Source organism: Castanea sativa, chromosome 7, assembly GCF_040712315.1.
Source record: "Castanea sativa cultivar Marrone di Chiusa Pesio chromosome 7, ASM4071231v1".
Classification (NCBI taxonomy): Eukaryota; Viridiplantae; Streptophyta; class Magnoliopsida; order Fagales; family Fagaceae; genus Castanea; species Castanea sativa.
Window position 1 is genome coordinate 19388929 of NC_134019.1, and position 21350 is coordinate 19410278.

General features: G+C 40.8%; 1 protein-coding gene across 1 annotated transcript; it reads left to right on the plus strand.

Annotated features, from left to right (window-relative positions):
• The first annotated feature begins 4863 nt into the window (after window positions 1-4863).
• On the plus strand, window positions 4864-21068 carry LOC142644098 (uncharacterized). Its single transcript, XM_075818778.1, has 4 exons — window positions 4864-5082; window positions 5543-5979; window positions 17782-18928; window positions 20682-21068. Exons 1-4 carry the CDS (start codon window positions 4864-4866, stop codon window positions 21066-21068), a joined length of 2190 nt encoding a protein of 729 aa, XP_075674893.1.
• Window positions 21069-21350: the final 282 nt, after the last annotated feature.

Genomic DNA, 21350 nt, shown 5'->3' on the forward strand with positions numbered 1-21350 from the left:
AAGTTTTGACTGTGTTCTTCACTTGGAGTGGGATGAGGTTTTTGCAGTCTCTATTGGATGCAGGGATGCAATACAGTTTGGTTTCGGGGGAGACGTTGGGGCTTGGCGTGAGGATGGTGATGAAGAGTGTGGTTGCAGCCTTGTGGATCTTGGTTTTTGGTGTGTTTTATGGGCGGATATGGGCGCAGAAGAATCACGATAGGGGTGGTCTGCAGAGGCTAATAGGAGGTTGGTTACTTTTCTTGAGGTGGCATTGGTTTTCATTTTGCCGGAGCTTCTGGCCGTGGTGCTGTTTGTGATTCCGTGGATCAGGATTATCCTCGAGGAGACGAATTTGAAGATCTTTTATATGTTGACTTGGTGGATTCAAGGGAGGACCTTTGTGGGTCGTGGGTTGAGGGAAGGTCTTGTGGATAATATCAAGTACACTGAAGAGGATAAAAGTATGAGACGGATCTTTCTTTAAAAAGAACGACGGAGTGTGGTCGACGGATTGATACCGCAAGGATACATATCGGACAGATCCAACATTTGGTATCCATCCAGTATGATTAATTGTCATAAATTCTTAATTGTACGTCACACGATATGTTTGACGTGGCTTTGCTTTATCTCCAGACAAACGTGCACACCGGGAGTTCTTGTGTTACACGTTTGACCATAATAAAAAGACTCCTATATGAAAAAGAGCTCAAGAAGGAATGGAGAGTAAAAAGAAGTATTATCCTAAAAGGAAAAGGTTTCCTGACCAAGGCAGGAATGATAACCCTACACCAATATAAATACCCCAGAAACCCTAGCATCAAGGTACGCATAATTATCTCGACTTTGGCACTCTAGGGTTGTAAAAAAAGACTCTAACTTGACCTTCGGAGGGTTTTTGGTCGGCACTACACCGGTGCTCTCTTTTAGGTCCTCTATTTTCTTTTTGCAGGTGTTGCTTTGATTTGAGGAGTGCTTACAGCTAACTGGTGATTTTTTCAGCATCATCATACACTTTGTTTTGGATTGTGGTGCTTGCTACCAAATTTTTGTTCAGTTACTTCTTGCAGGTTAAACCGATGATTGCCCCAACGAAAGCAATATTATTGGATTTGAAGAATGTGCAGTATCAATGGTATCAGCTTTTTAACAGTAGCAATAGTTTTTTTTTTCTTTTAATTCTGAAATTTATAAAAAAAGAAAAAAGAAGAAGGGTAAAACGGTCATTTCTCAGTAAGTTTAACGGTAATCTTAACTAAGTTTTAACAGAAGCCTAGATTGACAAAAATTGAAAGTTAGAAGACTGAAATAACAAAACATAAAGTTAGAGGACTGAAATGAACGACTTTGAAAGTTAGAGGTTCAGTTTTGCATTTTTACCTAATTGTTATTTATCATTATACTTGTGGGGACTAAAAGGACCTAAGTAAGTATTTGGGCCTCGAGTTTTGTTGATGGGTGCTAGTTTGTTTTAGACTAAAAGCCTCTTGGAACTGTAGCTCGGCCCATGAGTTGAAGAGTCTGAGGACGAATATCTCCTCGGACAGATCCACGATGACCCTGGGATTCGCCAGAAAGATCAAGGCAGAGTTCCGGAAAAACCGTTGGTTAAGAGGGGGATTTAAGCACCCTCCAGACGCAACGGTGTGAGAAAAATATCTTAGAAAAAGGCTGCTACCTCCACATTAAAGACCCTGCACCTATCTCCCTGGCCGCATTAATGGGGGAGTGACCCCTGAATAGTAGAAGTCAGTCTTCTTGCTATAATTTAAAGACTTTCAGAGGGTGGTGGATGTGACAGATGGCTAATAGGGTGATTTGTGTGACACGTGGATAAAGAGGGAAGAAGAAGAAGTATTTAAGGAGGAAAAAGGGCAAAGAAAAGGGAGGGATGAATATTAAGAACTGTGGCCTTTGAGAGAAGAAAAAGACAAATAATTTATAATTTTTCCTCGGCTCACGTCCGAGAAAGTTTATTTTTTCCTGTTTGTCTCTATTTGCAAGCACTGTAATCTTTTAGCTTGTTCATCAAGTTTCGAATATCACTAAACTAGATTGTGAGTTCACACTCTACAAATTTCATTGTTTAAGGCTCATTGGGCCTAAGCCCACGTGTGTTTTTGGGTCCAGGCGCAATTGTGCATTTACAATTGGCGCCGTCTGTGGGAATCTAGTGCTGAAAAGGAATTGGAACACTATGGCAGGCTTAGGCTCACACCATGCAGGATCTCAGGGATCGCAACCGGAGGATCTATTCGAGCGCCTTGAACGCCGGAAGGATCGAGAGGGTAGCGTTCACACTGAGTATCCTAAGACAAGTCGTACCCACAGTGGAGGCGCCAGTACCGCCCATGAAGATGGTGCTAAAGCCATGCAAAAGGAGATTGATCACCTTAAGAAGAAGCTGCGTCGCGTCAGGCGGAGGCGTGTTTCACCCTCATCCAGTACCTCTTCCGGGAAATCCCGGGGAAGTAGTTACAGTTCGAGGTCATGGTCGCCCCCAGTAGAACATCATCTTGCGAAAAGGATAGCCTATCGGGTCATAGGAGCAGGAAGCTCCCCTCTAGGGGCTTAGGGAATGATGCCATGAGCCGGGCATTGCACCAGCTCTCCAAATCGCCATTCTCGCGCAGGATTAAGAATGGGAGGCTCCCTAGGAGGTTCACCCAGCCCACATTCACCATTTATAATGGCTGGACTGACCCGGTGGAACATGTGAGCCACTTTAACCAGAGAATGGCTGTGCATTCTCATAATGAGACCTTGATGTGTAAAGTCTTCCCTTCTAGCTTGGGACCTGTTGCTATGAGGTGGTTCAATGGTCTCAAATCAGGATCTATAAGTTCGTTCGGGGAACTGACCAGAGCATTTGCGTCAAAGTTTATTACATGCAGCAGAGTTCCTTGACCGTTGGACTCACTGTTGTCTATGGCTATGAAGGAGGGCAAGACGTTGAAAGCATATTCCGACAAGTATTGGGAGATGTTTAATGAGATAGATGGTGATTTTGATAAGGTGGCGATCAATACTTTTAAGGTGGGCCTTCCAACCGATCATGACTTGAAGAAGTCCTTGACCAAAAAACCCGTACGGAGTGTACGTCGCCTCATGGACCGTATTGGCAAATGTAAAAGGGTCGAGGAAGACTAACAGCAGGGGAAGGGTAAGGCAAAGGTTATCCCGCAGGAGAGAAGGGATTTCAGGTCGGATAGGTATCACAACAACAAGCCGAGAAGAGATTACTCCGGTCAGTCTGGCTCAGCGGCACCTCAGACAGTTAATACTATATTCTGAGAGCCGGTGCACCAGCTACTGGAGAAGATCCGTAAGGAACCCTACTTCAGATGGCCCAGTAAGATGGCAGGGGATCCTGCCAAGAGGAATCAAAATCTTTTTTGTCAATACCATCAAGATGTGGGTCATACAACCAAGAACTGTCGGACCTTCTAGAATCACTTGGAGCAGCTTGTTAGCGAAGGAAAGTTAAAGCAGCACCTGTACCAACCTAGCAGGCAGGGCAGTCAGTCTGGCTCGAATAATCAAAGGAATAACTCATCTCAGCCTCCTTTGGGAACGATCAACGTTATCTTTGCTGCGCCGGGCAGGACTGGCTCATGTCCTACTAGGGTGATGGCCATTTCGGACTCCCAAGCTGAGGAGAGGGGCTCCAAGCCGAAGAGACTGAAGCTAAGTGTGCCCATCTTGGGATTTTCAGAGAAGGATAAGGTTGGGACCATCCAACCCCATGACAACGCCCTAGTGGTTACTCTGAGGATAGGGAATTACGATGTGAAAAGGGTAATGATTGATCAAGGTAGCGGCACGGATATCATGTATCCTGCCTTATTCAAGGGGCTAAAGTTGAAATTAGAGGACCTCACCCCTTACGACTCGCCGTTAATAAGTTTTAAAGGGAAAACCGTTATACCAAAGGGACAGATTCGATTGCCCATGCAATCTGGCTCCGAGACGGTCGAGGTGGACTTTATCGTTGTCGATGCATATTCCCCATACACAGCCATCCTTGCCTGGCCCTGGCTGCACGCTTTGGGAGCCGTTTCCTCCACCTTGCATGTTAAGGTTAAGTTCCCTTCGGGGGAGCGCATTAAAGAGATTCTCTGCAGCCAATTGATGGCCAGGCAATGCATGTCGGCCACAATACTGCAATAGACCGAACCGCAGTCCTCGACCTCGGTTGTGAAAGACTTATAGCAATTAACGACTCTAGATGAACCCGACGCGGTGACAGTAGAGGAGGCCATATGCGAAGACCTTGAGAAGTTTTTGATATCGGATGATCCCGAAAGGTTCTTCCAGGTTGGGGTATGTTTACCACACTAGGAGAAGATGAATTTGGTGGAGTTTCTAAAGAGCAACGTCGATGTTTTTGCCTGGGACCCTTATGAGGCTCTAGGGGTTGACCCAAGCTTTATTTGTCATCATTTGAACGTTAATCCTGCTATTCCTCCTAGAATGCAGCCCCCTCGGCGTTCCTCCAGGGAGCACTCTAAAGCCGTTAGGGAAGAGGTGCTCAAGCTCAAGAAGGCTGGGGCTATTAAGGAAGTTTTCTATCCGGAGTGGCTGGCGCACACAATTGTGGTCAAAAAGAAAAGTGGGAAATGGCGAGTATGTGTAGACTTTACAGACTTAAACAAAGCCTGCCCAAAGGACTCATTCCCAATGCCGCGCATCGACCAGCTAGTGGATGCCACCGTTGGACATCCTCGGATGAGCTTTTTGGATGCCTTCCAGGGTTATCACCAAATTCCACTGGCAGCAGAAGATCAGGAGAAAACTGCCTTTATTACTCCAACAGGGAATTATCACTATAAAGTGATGTCATTCGGATTGAAGAATGTTGGGGCTACTTACCAAAGGATGATGACCAGATTGTTTGAGTTGCAGCTTGGAAGGACTATTGAGATATACGTGGATGACATGGTAGTGAAGAGTAAGATGATATCTGCACACGTGAAGGATTTAGCCGACACTTTTCAGGTACTTAGAAAGTTCAAGTTGCGTCTTAAAGCTTCGAAGTGTTCGTTTGGTGTAAGTTCTGGGAAGTTCTTGGGCTACATGGTTACTCATAGAGGTATAGAGGTGAAATTGACTTGCGCTAGATTCACCTCGGAATCCTAAAGAAGTTTAGAAATTGACCGGAATGATCGTTGCTCTCGGCAGGTTCATTTCTCGGTTTACTGACTGATGCAAGCCTTTCTTCCAACTTTTGAATAAGTGGAGAAGCTTCCAATGGTTCGAGGAATGCATTGTAGCCTTCCAACAACTTAAGGAATAACTTTCCCAGCCACCCATTATGTCTCGGCCTGAAGTAGACAAGGTCTTGTTTGCATATCTTGTAGTGACCGTTCATGCGGTCAGCCTAGTCCTCATAAGGGACGACGGTGGGGTACAAAGACCGGTCTATTACGTCTGTAAAACTTTGAGTGAGGCCGAGGTGCGTTACCTACATTTGGAGAAGGCACTTTTAGCCATAGTTCATGCCACGCGGAAGCTTCCTCATTATTTTCAGTCCCACACCATTGTGGTTTTGACCCAACAGTCTCTCAAGTCAGTTTTGCACAGCACTGAATACTCTAGAAGGGTTGCTAAGTGGGGAACTATTTTGAGAGCTTATAATATCAAATACATGCCGCGCACCTCAATAAAAGGCCAGGTTCTTGCAGATTTGATGGCGGAATTCGCGGAACCATTGTTGGAGGAAGCTGTGAAGGAATCACGCATGGATGAAAAATCAGTTGGCGTAATCACGGGCATAGGACCTCCCACTTGGGTAGTATACGTTGATGGGGCAGTTAACCAGAAAGGATCTGGCATCGGACTTGTCCTGGTATCCCCTGAGGGAATTGTCTTCGAAAAATCTCTAAGGTTGGCATTTTTGGCTACTAATAATGAGACCGAGTACAAAGCAGTCTTGGTCGGTATGAACATGGTGCATAGGATGGGCGGAAAGGGAGTTCATGTGCGTTCGGATTCTCAGTTAGTGGTCGGCCAGGTGATGGGGACCATGGAGGCCAGGGACCCCAGAATGCAAGGATACTTGACTCAGGTCAAACTTTTACAATCTAAATTCGATTCCTTTATCCTGTCTCATGTCCCTAGAAGTGGAAATACGCATGCAGACTCCTTGGCTACCTTAGCGACATCCTCGGCCCAGGGATTGCCTAGGGTTATCCTTGTTGAAAATTTGCTAGAGCTCCTGCCATCGTCGATGCACCCCGTATCCATTTAGTAAGGTTTGGACCTAGTTGGATCGACCTTGTGATATCCTTTCTAAAAAACGATATTCTTCCCGAAGCCAAGTTTGAGGCAGACAAGATTCGTTGAAAGGCAACGCGTTTCTGGTTGTCTGAGGATCAGAAGCTGTACAAACGATCGTTCTCCGAACCATACCTGTTATGCGTGCACCCCGAGTCAACGAAGGCACTTTTAGAAGAACTGCATGAGGGGATTTGTGGAAGCTACACTGGGGGAAGGTCCCTAGCCCATAGGGCCCTAACTCAGGGATATTGGTGGCCCAATATGCAGAGAGAAGCTCAGGATTATGCAAGAAAGTGTGATCAATGCCAGATGTTCGCTCCTAACATACATAAAGCTTGGAGGAGTTCTTAACCCTCTTTTCAGTCCTTGGCCTTTCGCTTAATGGGGATTGGACATAGTGGGGCTATTCCCGAGGGCAGTAGGAAACAAAAGGTGGTTACTCATGGGCACCGACTACTTTACCAAGTGGGTCGAGGCCGAACCCTTGGCAAATATTAGGGACGTTGATTCGAAGAAGTTCATCTGGAAAAACATTGTCACTAGATTTAGGGTACCACATACACTCATTTCGGACAATGGGGTTCAATTTGATAGTAGAGCGTTTAGGAAGTATTGTAGTGACATAGGCATCATTAATAGATACTCCACTCCAACTTATCCTTAGGGAAACGGGCAAGCCAAGGCCATTAATAAGGTTATAGTTAATGGACTCAAGAAAAGGCTGGACGATGCGAAGGGCAGATGGGTGGAAGAACTACCACATGTTTTGTGGACGTATCGAACTACGCCGCGTAGATCCACAGGAGAAACTTCATTCTCTATCACTTATGGAGCCGAAGAAGTGATACCTTTAGAGTCTGGTTTCCCCACGCTAAGGACGAGTACTTTTAGCCCAGAGAATAACAACGGCCTCTTGGAGAAGAGCCTAGATTTAGTTGAAGAACGGCGAGAAACAGCTATGGTTTAAATGGCCTATTATCAGCAGAAGCTTAAACGAGGATATGATGCCCATGTGAAGCTCAAGCCACTTGCGCCGGGGGATCTGGTTCTAAGAAAGGTTGTAGGTACTGCGAGAAACCCAGCCTGGGGTAAATTAGGACCGAAATGGGAAGGACCATATCTGATCATTTCTGTAGCAGGTATAAGGTCATATCAATTAGCTGATCTGGATGAAAAAGTTGTACAACGTCCGTGGAATGTAAATAACCTTCGAAGGTATTATTATTAATAAGAGGCGCTTTTGTCGTTTGCGGTTTAAATTATAAATATATATAGACTTATCAATTACAATTCTCAAAATATCAAACAGAAACTTGGTTATGTATGGTCCTCGAACTACATACCTAGTGGAAATTGATATCTTATTATTTGTTAAACAGAACCTTAGTTATGCCGGGTCCTCGGGCCTTCTACTTTGGGAAAATTAACATCTTAAGTTACTGTTCTGAAATATCAAACAGAAACTTGGTTATGTATGGTCCTCGGACTACATACCTAGTGGAAATTGATATCTTATTATTTGTTAAACAGAACCTTAGTTATGCTGGGTCCTCGGGCCTTCTACTTTGGGGAAATTAACACCTTAAGTTACTGTTCTGAAATATCAAACAGAAACTTGGTTATGTATGGTCCTCGGACTACATACCTAGTGGAAATTGATATCTTATTATTTGTTAAACAAAACCTTAGTTATGCCGGGTCCTTGGGCCTTTTACTTTGGGAAAATTAACACATTTAGTTACTGTTATGAAATATCAGAAACTTGGTTAAGTATGGTCCTTGGACCCCATACCTTGTTAAGATTGATATCTGATTGTTTGTTGAATAAAATCGGGGTTAAAATGGAGTCTTAAGTTATATATCTTTAAGTGTCAGGCAGAAATTTGATAAGGTAGGATCATTGGACCCCACACTTTACTAGAATTAGTATTTCGGATTACAAGTCCTAAGTATTACATGGGTTTGCAAAAGGAGGTACTGCTTACCAGCTAAACCAAGTCAGTCTTTGTTAGGTTCCTGAATGCTTTACTTCACAAGGCAAATATATGTACTGCTGTTTAAAGTTTTAATTGTTCAACTGCTGAAAGTGGACTTATTTATCTCATTCCTTCTTTTGCTGTGTGCTAATGAGAACTTTTATGGTAAGCATAAAGAGGAAAAGATGAAATGAACACAATACAGATCAAAATCAAACAAAATTGTCTTTCATTAATTATGTTGATATATATCACTACATGCAAAATTCTAAGTATAGGAAGAAAAAAAAAAAAAAAAAAAAAAAAGCCCTATGCATGACCCTAAGCTTTCAGAGGAGGGTCTTGCTGAGAAGTGCTGGTAGCCTCAGTGTCTTTTAATTCCAGCTCAAAGGAAGACAGAACTTGTTTTCCTTTGTCTGTTGTAGTGGTTGGAGGGATGATAGGTTCTACACTTTGACTTAGGCCCTTCTCGGCACCACCACTCCCTTCCTTCTCTTTGTTGGAACCTGAAGGTTCTATAGGATCCGGAATGAGCTCTGGAATCATAGGGGGAAGAGCAGGAGGAATTGTTTCAGGGGCAAGAGCAGCAGCAGGAGCCTCTTCTATCTCCTATATGTCCAAGGGAAGCCAAATGTTCTTGGACTTCCTCAGCTCGGAGGCTGAAGGAACTCCTGCTACCTTTAGGGCTTCCCCCCAGACCTGCTGACAGTATTCTCGGCACACGACCGCGAAAGCCTCTGTCAGCTGTTCTTCCGTTGCAGCTACCCCTTCCTTATAACTTGCCTGCTTTGCAGCCTTCAGAGAATGCTTGAAGGTGCTAGCTTCCTTCTTCAGTCGCGCAAGCTCCTTCTCCAAATCCGAGCATTCCTTCTGGGCTTGGGAGAGCTCATCATCCTTTTGATGAAGAAGCTTGCGCTGCCCCTCCACTTGAGTCCTCATCGTTCTCAGATTGGCCTCGGCGCCATCTCTTTCTCTTTTTAAGTTGGCCAACTGAGAAGAGAGTCTCTCGTTTTCAGCTAAGGCCTAGCCTAAGGATTTCTCAGTCTCTAGACGAATTTCTTGCTCCATTCTGGCCCTCTTCTGAGAATCCTCCACGAACTTCTCAGCAGCAAAGACCTCTTAAACGGCCTGTGACAAAATATCAGAGGGTTAGGAGCAGTAAAACATTCACAAATAGCCAAATATTATAAAGAACGAAGTATGTGCACGTAGAGAAACATACCAAGGCTAAGTCCCTTTTTAAAGAAAGGAACAGCTGAGGTTGGCTCATCTTCTCCAAGGCATCCATATCCTTGGGCAGCAGAAGGGAACGTTCCAACGCCTCGGCCAGATGGTGGGTATGGCCTTGCTAGAGTGCCCTAATGCTGGACTGGTAAGAGATTGGTGCTCCGTCCAATCTCAAATTAGGGGACCAGGTAGCCAACGCTCGGTGCACCTCGGCTATATCCCTAATTTCCCCACTCTCAACTGAACGGGCACGTCCCTTGCCCTTGTCCAGTTTCTGCTGTGGGGCTTGTTGTGGCTGCTGTCTTGGCTTCTTTTGTTTTTAGCCAGCAGCCTCCTCGGCCTCCCCCTTCCTTTTTTTCTTTGGCTCCTCAGCTGGAGGTTTAGGATCAGCTAGAGGAGGGGGAGGTGGTAAGGTCGAAGGAACTTGAGACCTTCCTGCTCTTTTTTGGGCGACTCTCTCACCTCTCTTAGTTAGAAGGCCGCTGAGCACATCCATCTCTTCCTTCTCGGAATCGTCTTCGGGATGGGCAACTAACAAGCCTGCAACTCTGGAGGCCTCGGCGGGCTCTTCCTCCTCGTCAGATAGCACCACAAACTGGTTCCCTCGAGGTCTTTCAATGTCCTCGAGCTGAAACCAGTCTATCTCGTCGTCCAACGTGTGCGAAGAGGATACTTGCTCCTCCGGAACAGCAGTTGCTTGAAAGTACGTTGAGAGAGGGACCGCCGTGATGGGTTGCGTGTATAGGATGGTGTTGGGGTCGTCGGGGATGTCGTGGTCGGCAAGGAAGTGCGGCCTTGCTACGTTTATTCTCTTACGCCTCCTATCCCCCGCGATAATCGCGTTCTCTATCTCTTGGAAATCCGAGGATATTGGGTCGTACCCTAGTATTAAGTGGGCCGCTCTAAGTTGCAAGTCTTCACTCACGAATACTTCTGAGCGCAGGACGCGATTCAGATCAGCAACATTGCAGTGGCTCAAATGAGGGCGCACGAGTTGTTTATCTGTAAGAAAGAATACCAACAAAGTCAAGTATGGTCAGATCTGCAATGCATATGAGAAATCGAAATGGATGATGTGTAAAAGGAAATAAACAAATAGAAAATTTTGAGATTGAAGTTCGGGGTAGAGAAATTAACTCCTAAAGAGTCACACCTGGGTCTCCCCATACGACTGGGCAGTGAGGGTCATCATGCCAGTTGCCTGAGACGATGAGGTAGTTGTCCTTCATGCCTTTATTAGACTTGGGCAGACAGAAAATCAACCTAACTACACTAGACCGTGATTTAATGTAGTAACCTACTTTTGTAAGTTTGTGACACTCATACATGAAGATGACATCATGCCAAGTGAGGTTCAAGCCCATCTGCTCATTTAGAGCGTCAACACTTCCTAAGACCCTAAATACATTGGGTGCGCACTGGTCTGGGCACAACCTGTGATTGCGAAGGTATTCCCTAGTTACGCTTCTCATAGGGAGGGTCATCCCACCTTCTATAAAGGCAATCATGGGGATAATGACCTCTCCCGTTTTCCTAGAATCACCCACGGCTTCTGCCGGACAATATTTGAAACCCACGTCGCTGGGAATATGGTATTTGGCCCTAAAGCCTTCCATCCCAGCGGCGGTATCAACTAAACACTTAAATCTACCCATCTAAAAGAAAGGAAAAGGCAAGCTTCAAGAAGGAATATGGTTAAGAAGGAAGCCGAGGACAGAATCCGAGGAGAAAAGGGTAGAGAAAGTAAGGACTTACGAGTTTGCAGTTATGCGAGTTTCCATGGGTTTCTAAAGAGAAAAGATGATGATTGACGCTTTGATGTGATTGAATTCTGAAGAAATGAATGAGGGCGCAGATTTCCAAACGTCATGACGTGCGGGAGGCGGCCTCGAAGTTGGATTTTTCCCGCCCAAATTTTCAGGAGGTGATGAGGACCGTTGGATGTTCATCTCACCGTTGAACATGGGGAACAGGGTGTAACTTGCAGTCATAAATGCGCGCGTTCTGGAAGTTGAAGTGCCAAACGGCATTTTTTAGGAATGAAATGACCCCCACACGCATGGTGATGTACGAAACGTGTGGAGGGAGCTCTGGTCGGATCAAAACCCTATTTTTCTCCTCGGATGAGAAAAAATAAATTTTTGAGGGGTTATTGTGGGGACTAAAAGAACCTAAGTAAATATTTGGGCCTCGAGCTTTGTTGATGGACGCTAGTTTGTTTTAGATTAAAAACCTCTTGGAACTATAGCTCGGCCCATGAGTCGAAGAGTTCGAGGACGAATATCTCCTCAGACAGATCCACGATGACCCTGGGATTCGCCAGAAAGATCAAGGCAGAGTTCCGAAAAAACCGTTGGTTAAGAGGGGGATTTAAGCACCCTCCAGACGCAACGGTGTGAGAAAAATATCTTAGAAAAAGGCTGCTACCTCCACATTAAAGACCCTGCACCTACCTCCCTGGCCGCATTAATGGGGGAGTGACCCCTGAATAGTAGAAGTCAGCCTTCTTGCTATAATTTAAAGACTTCCAGAGGGTGGTGGATGTGACAGATGGCTAATAGGGTGATTTGTGTGACACGTGGATAAAGAGGGAAGAAGAAGAAGTATTTAAGGAGGAAAAAGGGCAAAGAAAAGAGAGGGACGAATATTAAGAACTGTGGCCTTTGAGAGAAGAAAAAGACAAATAATATATAATTTGTCCTCGGCTCACGTCCAAGAAAGTTTATTTTTTCCCGTTTGTCTTTATTTGCAAGCACTGTAATCTTTTAGCCTGTTCATCAAGTTTCGAATATCACTAAACTAGATTGCGAGCCCACACTCTACAAATTTCATTGTTTAAGGCTCATTGGGCCTGAGCTCACGTGTGTTTTTGGGTCCAGGCACAATTGTGCACTTACAATACCCAATACATTAAGTCTTTTTTTTTTTTTTGTAGGTATAGATCAAACCCTAAATAACATAAATAAGTGGTATTGCTAAATTATAAGAAATATTGGTTTAATTGGACAGTGCAGTGAAACGTTTTATAAAATATGCTGAAGTGCAATACTTAGAATAATGGAAGAACATAATCCAACCATCAATGTACGTATGTAGAAGAGTGAATAATCATTAATCAATAAAATAAAAATAATTTTTTTTTTTATAGCAGGATTGCCCTTGGACTAGAGCAATTTGGGTTCATCTGCCTTGAATCTTACAATTAAACCTCTTTCATCTTTCTTTACAAGACTGGTTTTAAATCAATTCTACAAATGACACTGAAGTGATTTTGGCCACAAGTTCCCCTGGAACATGTTTTCTGCTATGACGGTTTGGAAAATATGGTTTTAGCTAGAAACGATAGGATTTTTTTGCAATATATACATCCATATATATCTCAATCCCAATAATATATAAGTCTGTGCATTTAACTCTTGAATATTTCTAGCTATCTCGCCTACCCTACTAAAATTAAAAAAATCATTTCAAGAAAGTTGAGGGCGGATAAAATATGATATTCACACTTAGTTTTGGGGCATATATCCCATGATTTAAAACATGCAACAAGGCTGATATATAAGTATGGTCTTGATTTAGAGGGGTGAAAAAAAACAAACAAAACAATTTTAATTTGAAAACCATGATAAGTCATGGCTACTGTAGGTGCACAATTTGTACCCGATCCAAATCAGTAGATGGACCCAGGCCTAAAGAGTCTTATACAATAAAATTTGTAGAGTATGGATTTGAAACCTAAGTTAAGGATATTGGAGTGTTAATAAACAGGCTAGAATGCCGCGATCTATGCAAATAATAGATGAATATGACAAAGAAAACTCTCCTCGGACGTAAGCTGAGGACCACTTGTATTGCATTTCTATCTTTAAGCAAAAGATTATAATTGGTGTTCAAGTCTTCCGTCCTTCCTCTTCATACATCTCCTGTTAGCTTATATCCTTCTTCTTCTTTCCTTTTTCTTCCACGTGTAGCACAGATTTTTCAAATAGATACTTGTCCCATCCACCACCTTCTTGAAGTCTTCAAATAATAACTGGAAGGCTGAACATTACTGTTCAGAAGTCATTTCTCTATTAATGCGATCAGGGAGGTAGATGCAGGGCTTTTAATGCAGTGGTAGCAGCTTTTTTTTCTCTGATATTCCTCGCACGTTCTTCCTTCTAACGATTGCTTGGATCACGCCTTTACCCAACAGATCTTCCAGAGTTCTGTCTCTAAATCTTTTAGTACGTCCCATGCCTATCTCCTCAGACAACTCCTTCTCCCCTTGTAGAATGAACTGGCCTGTTGGCCTCGAATGTTTTGCTTCAACAGATTTACACCACCAAATCGGACCCAAAACCCAAATATATATATATATATATATATATATATATATATATATATATATATATATATATATTTTTTTTTTTCCCCTCACAGCTACCAAAAAGGCTTGATATCAAGATAGATTTGGAAACTAAACATTAGCCATTGTAACAATGTTTTACTCGGTGGTCCTGGCCATTATCAAGATCTCATCATTCTTTTGTAAATGAAGATTTGACCTAAATGGTATTACACCAAGGGAAACATCCCTCGTGCTTTCATTTTCCAAATCAATTGTGCTTTAGAAAGAGGTTTTTAATACGCAAAAACCACATAAGCACAGATTCATATATACTAGTTTAACAGAGAAATTAAAAAACGGAATATATATATATATATATATATATATATATATATATATATATATATATATATATATATATAGAGATTCTTCTAGGTGGTAGTATTTATTTCAACATCCTCCATGGCCCTTTTAACAAATTTCTTGAAGTAAATATTTTCTTTCTTTTTTTTGCCTTTTTTTTTTCCAACTATTTTATTTCACTTTTTTCCTCTTTATATTTGTAGGAGGGCAAAAGTTCAGTCCATACCAAGCCCAAGCTGAATATGTTTAAGTTTGGGCTCTGCCCAAACTTAATCAAACACCAAGCTACTATGCAAACAGATGCGTCCTTGGTGAGCAGATCTAAATAAAACCTCTCTACTTTCGTAGATGGAAATTAGTGCTCTGAGGGAGTCTGCTAGCTGAATATAAGATTTAGCGTCTGATGCAAGTTTTTAGAAAAGCATTTCAATAAAATGACTGTGGGCCCTGTCCTTGATGTGCGATTTGACAGAATTAAATAGTGGCTTAGACCCGAAAAGCCACCCAAATCCTGCAAGTAGGGCAACCTACAAGCATGTGGAAGATTCACCCATCATGACATAGCCACTCACGGGAGGGTATATAAATGGGAGAGGGGATCAGGATGAGGGATAGGAACCTAATTGAGGGGAGAGAAACACGAGAAAAAAGAGTGAGAATAGAATGCAATCTTGGGGGTAATTAAGGAAGTCCAGCTCAAACTCCAAAAGGGGGTATCTTGGCTACCTGACAGTCTCCTCAGCTAGCCAGGTTCCTAAGCAAGTGATTATCAAAACACTATTTAAACACCGTCTGCTATCAAATAAACTACTTCCGAGATCTCCCATTGTAGGCTAAACCGAATTTAAAATAAAAATGAATTGGAGGTTCATGCCCAATCAGCCCAAGGTTGTCAGGGAAAGCACCACCACAATATTGATTTTTATCTTTTCTGCAATGCATGTTCCTTTAAGACCAAGTAAAGCTCCACATTGATATCTTTCAAGCTTCTCGCCATAAAATCTGGAGGTTATTGACAAAGTTACATAACTCACGGTTGATTTCTTAAAATCTGTATGAATCTGATTCAAGGCCAAATAAGGCACGTGTAAACCTTTCGTAAGAAGTCCTGCATGACAAGTTTCATGTTTCTAATTTAATAATCCACTTCATGTTCATGGAATTTTTTAGGTACTTACGTAAAAACTAAGCATTTTTCTCCTTTTCTTGATTTTATTAAACTATTTTGATATATATGCTGCTCGTAGAAAATGCTGTAGAGTGCTTATATATATATATATATACATATAAGTTTCCCTTCTTGTTTTTAACAAGCGATGGAATTTTGCATTCACGATGTAAATCTTGGAGTTAGTTCTCCTTAAAAGAGAGTAGCCTAGATTATACTTTATAAGGCTATTGATAACCAATATATATCAGAATAAAGATTGTGGTTTTGCCATATTATTTAAATAAAAATATATTAATTAAGGTATTATTAATTGTGTAAGTGCACAATTATACCTGGACCCCAAAGACAACTACGGGCTTAGGCCCAATGAGCCTTAAACAATCAAATTTGTAGAGTGTGGGCTTGAAATCTAAGTTAGAGGTACTGAGAACTTGATAACATGCTAAGAGTTACAAACACTTGTAAATAACAAATGATAATTGCAAATAGGCCTCCTCGGACATAAGCCGAAGGCTACTTCTGTATTATTTCTCTTTCTTTCTTAAAAGTTACAATTCTTAATTTCTTTCTGAGTTACAGACTGCCCCCCTTTTCTTTGACGTTCATCCCCCTTAAATACTTCTTTTTCTGATGCTTTATCCACGTATTGCTCCAACCCCCTCCCTCCTAGATATTTCTTTTCTTAGTGCCTTTGAATAGTGACCAAAAATTTCAGTTCTACTGTTCAGAGGTCACTTCCCCATTAATGCGGCCAGGGAGGTAGGTGCAGAGTCTTTAATGTGGAGTTTGCAGCATTTACTTTTGGTATTTTTTCTAACACCGGTGTACTTCGAAGGTTCGGGGTTTCCCTCCTTTAACCAACAGTCTTTCCGGAATATTGCCTTGACCTTCATAGTGAAGCTCCGAGTTCTCCTGAGTCTATCCGAGGAGAAACTTACCCTTGGACGTGTCCTCGGATTCTCGGCGCGTGGGCCAATTCACAGTACTAACAAATTCTTAGCTCAAGAGCAGGTCGGCCCTCCTTGCTACAGTCTAAAGGCCCATATGCCCACTTGAGTCCTTTTACTCCCCACAAATTGATACTACTCTTTTACAAACGCAACACAAGTTCACAATGTCTCCGTAAGTTGCTGGACTGTTAGAGGCTCTGTCAATCTCCAATTCCAAGGTTCCATTTCTATGATATTAAAAACACATGAATTTTTAGGTTATGGATTACAGGCAAGTTTTAATTTGTTAAATTTAATATAAATGTAGAATTTTATGTGGCAACAAATTTTTTATTTTATTTTTGGGTCAAATGTGGCAAAATTATGGAAGATTCAAATTTACGGCAGTCATTGATCAAGAAGAGTATTGTTTTGAAAATGGATGGGCTGTACTAAGCCCCATAAACTACGTACATGACGCGCTTTTAACGTTAAAGTAAGTTTTCTAATATTCTTTTGAGGCAAATCAACTTTATGCAGCCGTATTATAAACATTATATATATATATATATATATATATATATATATATATATATATAAAATATATAGACTTATAACAATAAGTTTCTTTGTTTGTAAGAGTATATAAAATCTATGTGATTTATCCGTTGACATGGAGTTTCTTTAAAGTTTTATCTCATAATATATTTTTTTATGAACATTTAAATATTTGTTGAAATTAATAAAAGGTGAGTTACTTATGTAATGACAAGTGTCCATATTTAAAAAAATATTTTCACATTAAATAATTTGTGCTTTGTGTTACACTTAAAAAGTTAAAAATTTACACATAAAATACGCATGACTCTTAATCGCAAAAGAGTTCCATATTTAAAAAAAAAAAAAAAAAATCATTCATTGTCATGTAATATACAAAATTGGTTACAATTTTTTTATTATTTTTTACATAATTTATCATAATTATTACATAATAAATAGTGTCAATAAGGAGTTTATATAAAAGTCACATGCTTCATATCACAAATTATTATACTTCCTTAAAAAATGCTAAATATAGGTTGTAAAAATAGTGTTGTCAACAATATTCCTCAACTTATAATTCTGGTTTGATAATCTTATTAGTATATATTTACATTGGAAGAATTGGAAAAAATAAAAATGAAAAGTCTTCTAATTTATATAATTATGATCGGAAAATAGAATTTTTCTTGTTAAGAGCAGGTAGTTCAATTGATTGACATTTTTTTTTATTAGTATTTTTAACTTAAACATCTAAGTTTGAATTCTAAACTATCAAAGTATCTAAAAAAATGCTTGCACCTTTAAAGATATAGCGTATACTAAAAGTGGAAATACCATCACATGGATGTCTCTTATCCTCCACATGAAGAGTGCGAGGTGTTGAAGGAAGACTCTCCGAGAACAGAGAATTCAACTCATATAACCATTAACTCACCTCCACCAAGCTTCAACTACACTAATACCATTCTCCACCACTTTCAGAGACATGAGCAAAGCACCTCCAGAGATGGATAGAACTACAAGTCCCATCTCTAGCAAAGCTCATCATCACCATCTCAAACACCACCACCATCGCACTCTCTCACCATTCTCTTTCTACTCTCCCAAACTCTCTATCTACATCCTAGCCACCTGTGTCATTCTCCTAATACTCTTCCATATTCAATATTCCCTCCAAACCCCACCATCAAATTCCCCACTATCAACCTCATCATGGTCTCTCAGGCATCAATGGCAGAGAGTTATCAACACCACCACAACCACCCTAGCGTCTTCCTCCACCAACTGTACCAACGAGCTCATATCCTTGGCCGACAAGCTCCGCCACTCGGTAACATTTCTCCCACTCAAAGATTTACGATACACACAAACCGCTCTTCAAGGTCACACCTGGTTCATGAGCTCTATGTATGACACTCATGAGGAATATGAGGTACAGTACCAACAATTCCCTTCAGAAAACTCACATGGCAGGCTTCTGTGCCTGAAAGGACGAGACAAGCATGATGGGTCTTGGAACTCCTACGCACTCGCATGGCCAGAAACTTTACCCTTTAATGCCACCCTCATGAAAGGCCTAACATTTGTGTCATACAATCATTACAACTATGACAATATCTGGCATGGTTTGTCAGCTATGGTACCCTTTGTGGCATGGCACAAGAAAAACAAATGTGAAATGCCCAATAGGTGGGTTTTATACCACTGGGGGGAGCTTAGGCTCAACATGGGGTTGTGGTTAAAGACCTTAATGGAGGCCACTTTTAATGGGCCACCATACATTGAAGGATTTGAAGGAGTACTTGGTGATGATGAGCCAGTTTGCTTTGAGAAAGCTGTGGTGATGAGGCACAATGAGGGAGGGATGTCAAGGGAGAGAAGGATGGAGGTGTATGATTTGATGAGGTGCAAGGCTAGAATGTACTGTAATGTGAGCCTGGAAGGTAGGGTTGCTGAGGTCAATGATAAAGGAGTGCCTGTGATTGGGATCACCATGTTCATGAGGACTGGTCCTAGATCCTTCAGGAATCAGACTGAAGTGATTGGGATCTTTGAGAGGGAGTGTGCTAAGATGGACAGTTGCCGAGTTATGGTGGCTTACTCCAACAATCTCAGCTTCTGTGAGCAGGTTAGTGTATAGTTAAAATATTTTTTTGGGTAAAGCTTAGGCACGCAAAACTCAGGTACAATTGCAGTATATTAATTGAAGCGCACAAACAGTAAATTCAAACTCATGATTGTGAAGAAGCACAAACAGTATTTACATTTAATTGAAAAAAATCTAATGCAATCCATTTAAGAAATAGTCCGTAAATTTTACTGTCTTTTTTTCATTAAAAAAATAATCTAAAATTTTAAAGTTTTTTTTTTTTTTTAATATATATATATATAAGAACTCAATGCTATTGATTTCTCTGATATGCAGATACACGTACATATAAATGAAAACTTTAAAATAAGTTAGCAAGTGGAATTGATATGAAGAAAATAAGTTTGGCTAGTGGAATTAGTGTCACTGCCACCATAACACGCATGAACACCACTCAAATTAAAGTAACCACAAACAAACTGAAAACAGACTTTAATTAATCAGAGCACTCAATATTATATATTCTGAAGATCTCTGCCCATGAATTGGAAGCACCCAAATTGGCTATGAAGTGCTTAATTTAAGTGTTTTTTGTTACTTGAAATCCCGAATTGTTAGATGCTTGTCCAGGATGAAGTAAGATAGACAAAGGCAATCAGGATTTAATTTTTTTTTTTTTTTTTTCCTCAGAAAGCTAAAGTATCAAGTATGATAGTCTCTGCAAATTCTAAGAAAGAGGGAGACATTTATAAACAATTTATATAGGATAAGAGAATTATTCAATTATTATTAATTAAAACTCATGGCCACATGGGGATGGAAGTCATTTGCTTTGTCCAATGGAGCATATATAAATTATATATATAACTCTAAATTTTCTTGTGCTGTCATGGTTCCAGCAAAGCGTTGCACTATATCCAAAAAAGACTAATATCCACACAAAAAAAAAAAACTAATAATAATTGAAGGTTTTTCATAATCATTTATGTAACTTAACTCAACCTGATTAGTATATGAATAATATAGAACTTAGCAAACATCCACGCAATGTCTTCACAATTCAAATCCACATACAAATCCATAGTATTAAGATTATTAAATCCATGGAATTTAGAGCTTTAAAATAGATACTTGTGATGAACGAAATACAGGAAATTATAACATAATAATCCCTTTTCCCAAGGAATTATTATGTTGAGTTCATTCCATTTCCATGGGGATTTTCAAATCATTCCTTCCATCCAACCACCTTACTCTCGTGTATACCACCTTACTCTCGTGTATTAAGCCAGTCATGGTGCACAACTGTATTAAGGGTAATATTCTTTAGGAATAATTAATGCTAAAGCAACAAGCTAGTTTACAAATCTTTTTACCAACTCTTGATATTGTAACACTATTGATGAATTTAAATGAGAACTAATAAGAGTTTATCACATTATCAATTTATAAAAATATTGTAAAATAGTTTGTTTTATCTAACTATTTTTTAATATTACTAAATCATCTTACCTTCTAATTATTATTATTATTTTTTTTTTTTTGTCTGTTGGGATATAGTACAAATGTAGTCGGTGCATGGAATAGTGCTATAGACACAAAAAAGAAAAAAAACCCTGAATTTTTCCCATCCTCGCACAAGAATTCACATGATTTGAAAATCTGGTGCATTTTTTTGGTGGCCGTGGCAATTTCCTAACTCCTGACAACAACCCTTTCTTCCTATATTAATGGCTCTATATATGTAGATTATTATTGGCTCAATGTATTACAATCCATTTTATTGATCCAGGTGAAGCTGATGAGCATGACGGACATTCTAGTATCCCCTCACGGTGCCCAGTTAACCAACATGTTCCTAATGGACAGAAACAGCAGTGTGATGGAGTTTTTCCCTAAAGGCTGGCTAAAACTTGCAGGCGTAGGCCAATATGTGTATCATTGGATAGCTAGCTGGTCTGGGATGAGACATCAAGGTGCATGGCGAGATCCCAACGGGGACAAATGCCCTTACCCGGAAGACGATCGCCGCTGCATGTCCATCTTCAAGAGTGGCAAAATTGGACACAATGAGACGTACTTTGGTGAGTGGGCTAGAAATGTTTTGGCTGAAGTGAAGACTAAGAAGATGGAAGAAGCCTCAAAGAAGACCAGTTCTACTGGGTGTGCTTGTAGCTGAATTGCAATCTCAAGCGCATTTCCTATTTTACTTATCTATTTAGGAAGATTGTTCTACTACTTCAGGTTATAATTCCTCTTTTGTGCAGAACTGCATCTAGAATGAGATAACTTTAAAAAAAAAAAATTAAAAAAAAAACGACCCTTTAACAATAAGGTCAAAATTGAATTGTTCTTTCATCATTCCGGATTTTTGTTCTATAGTCCATAACAAAGGATGTTCATGCTGATGTGATTCATATTCTATGCACCTCCACCTTCTTACGAGGCAACTCTTCATTTG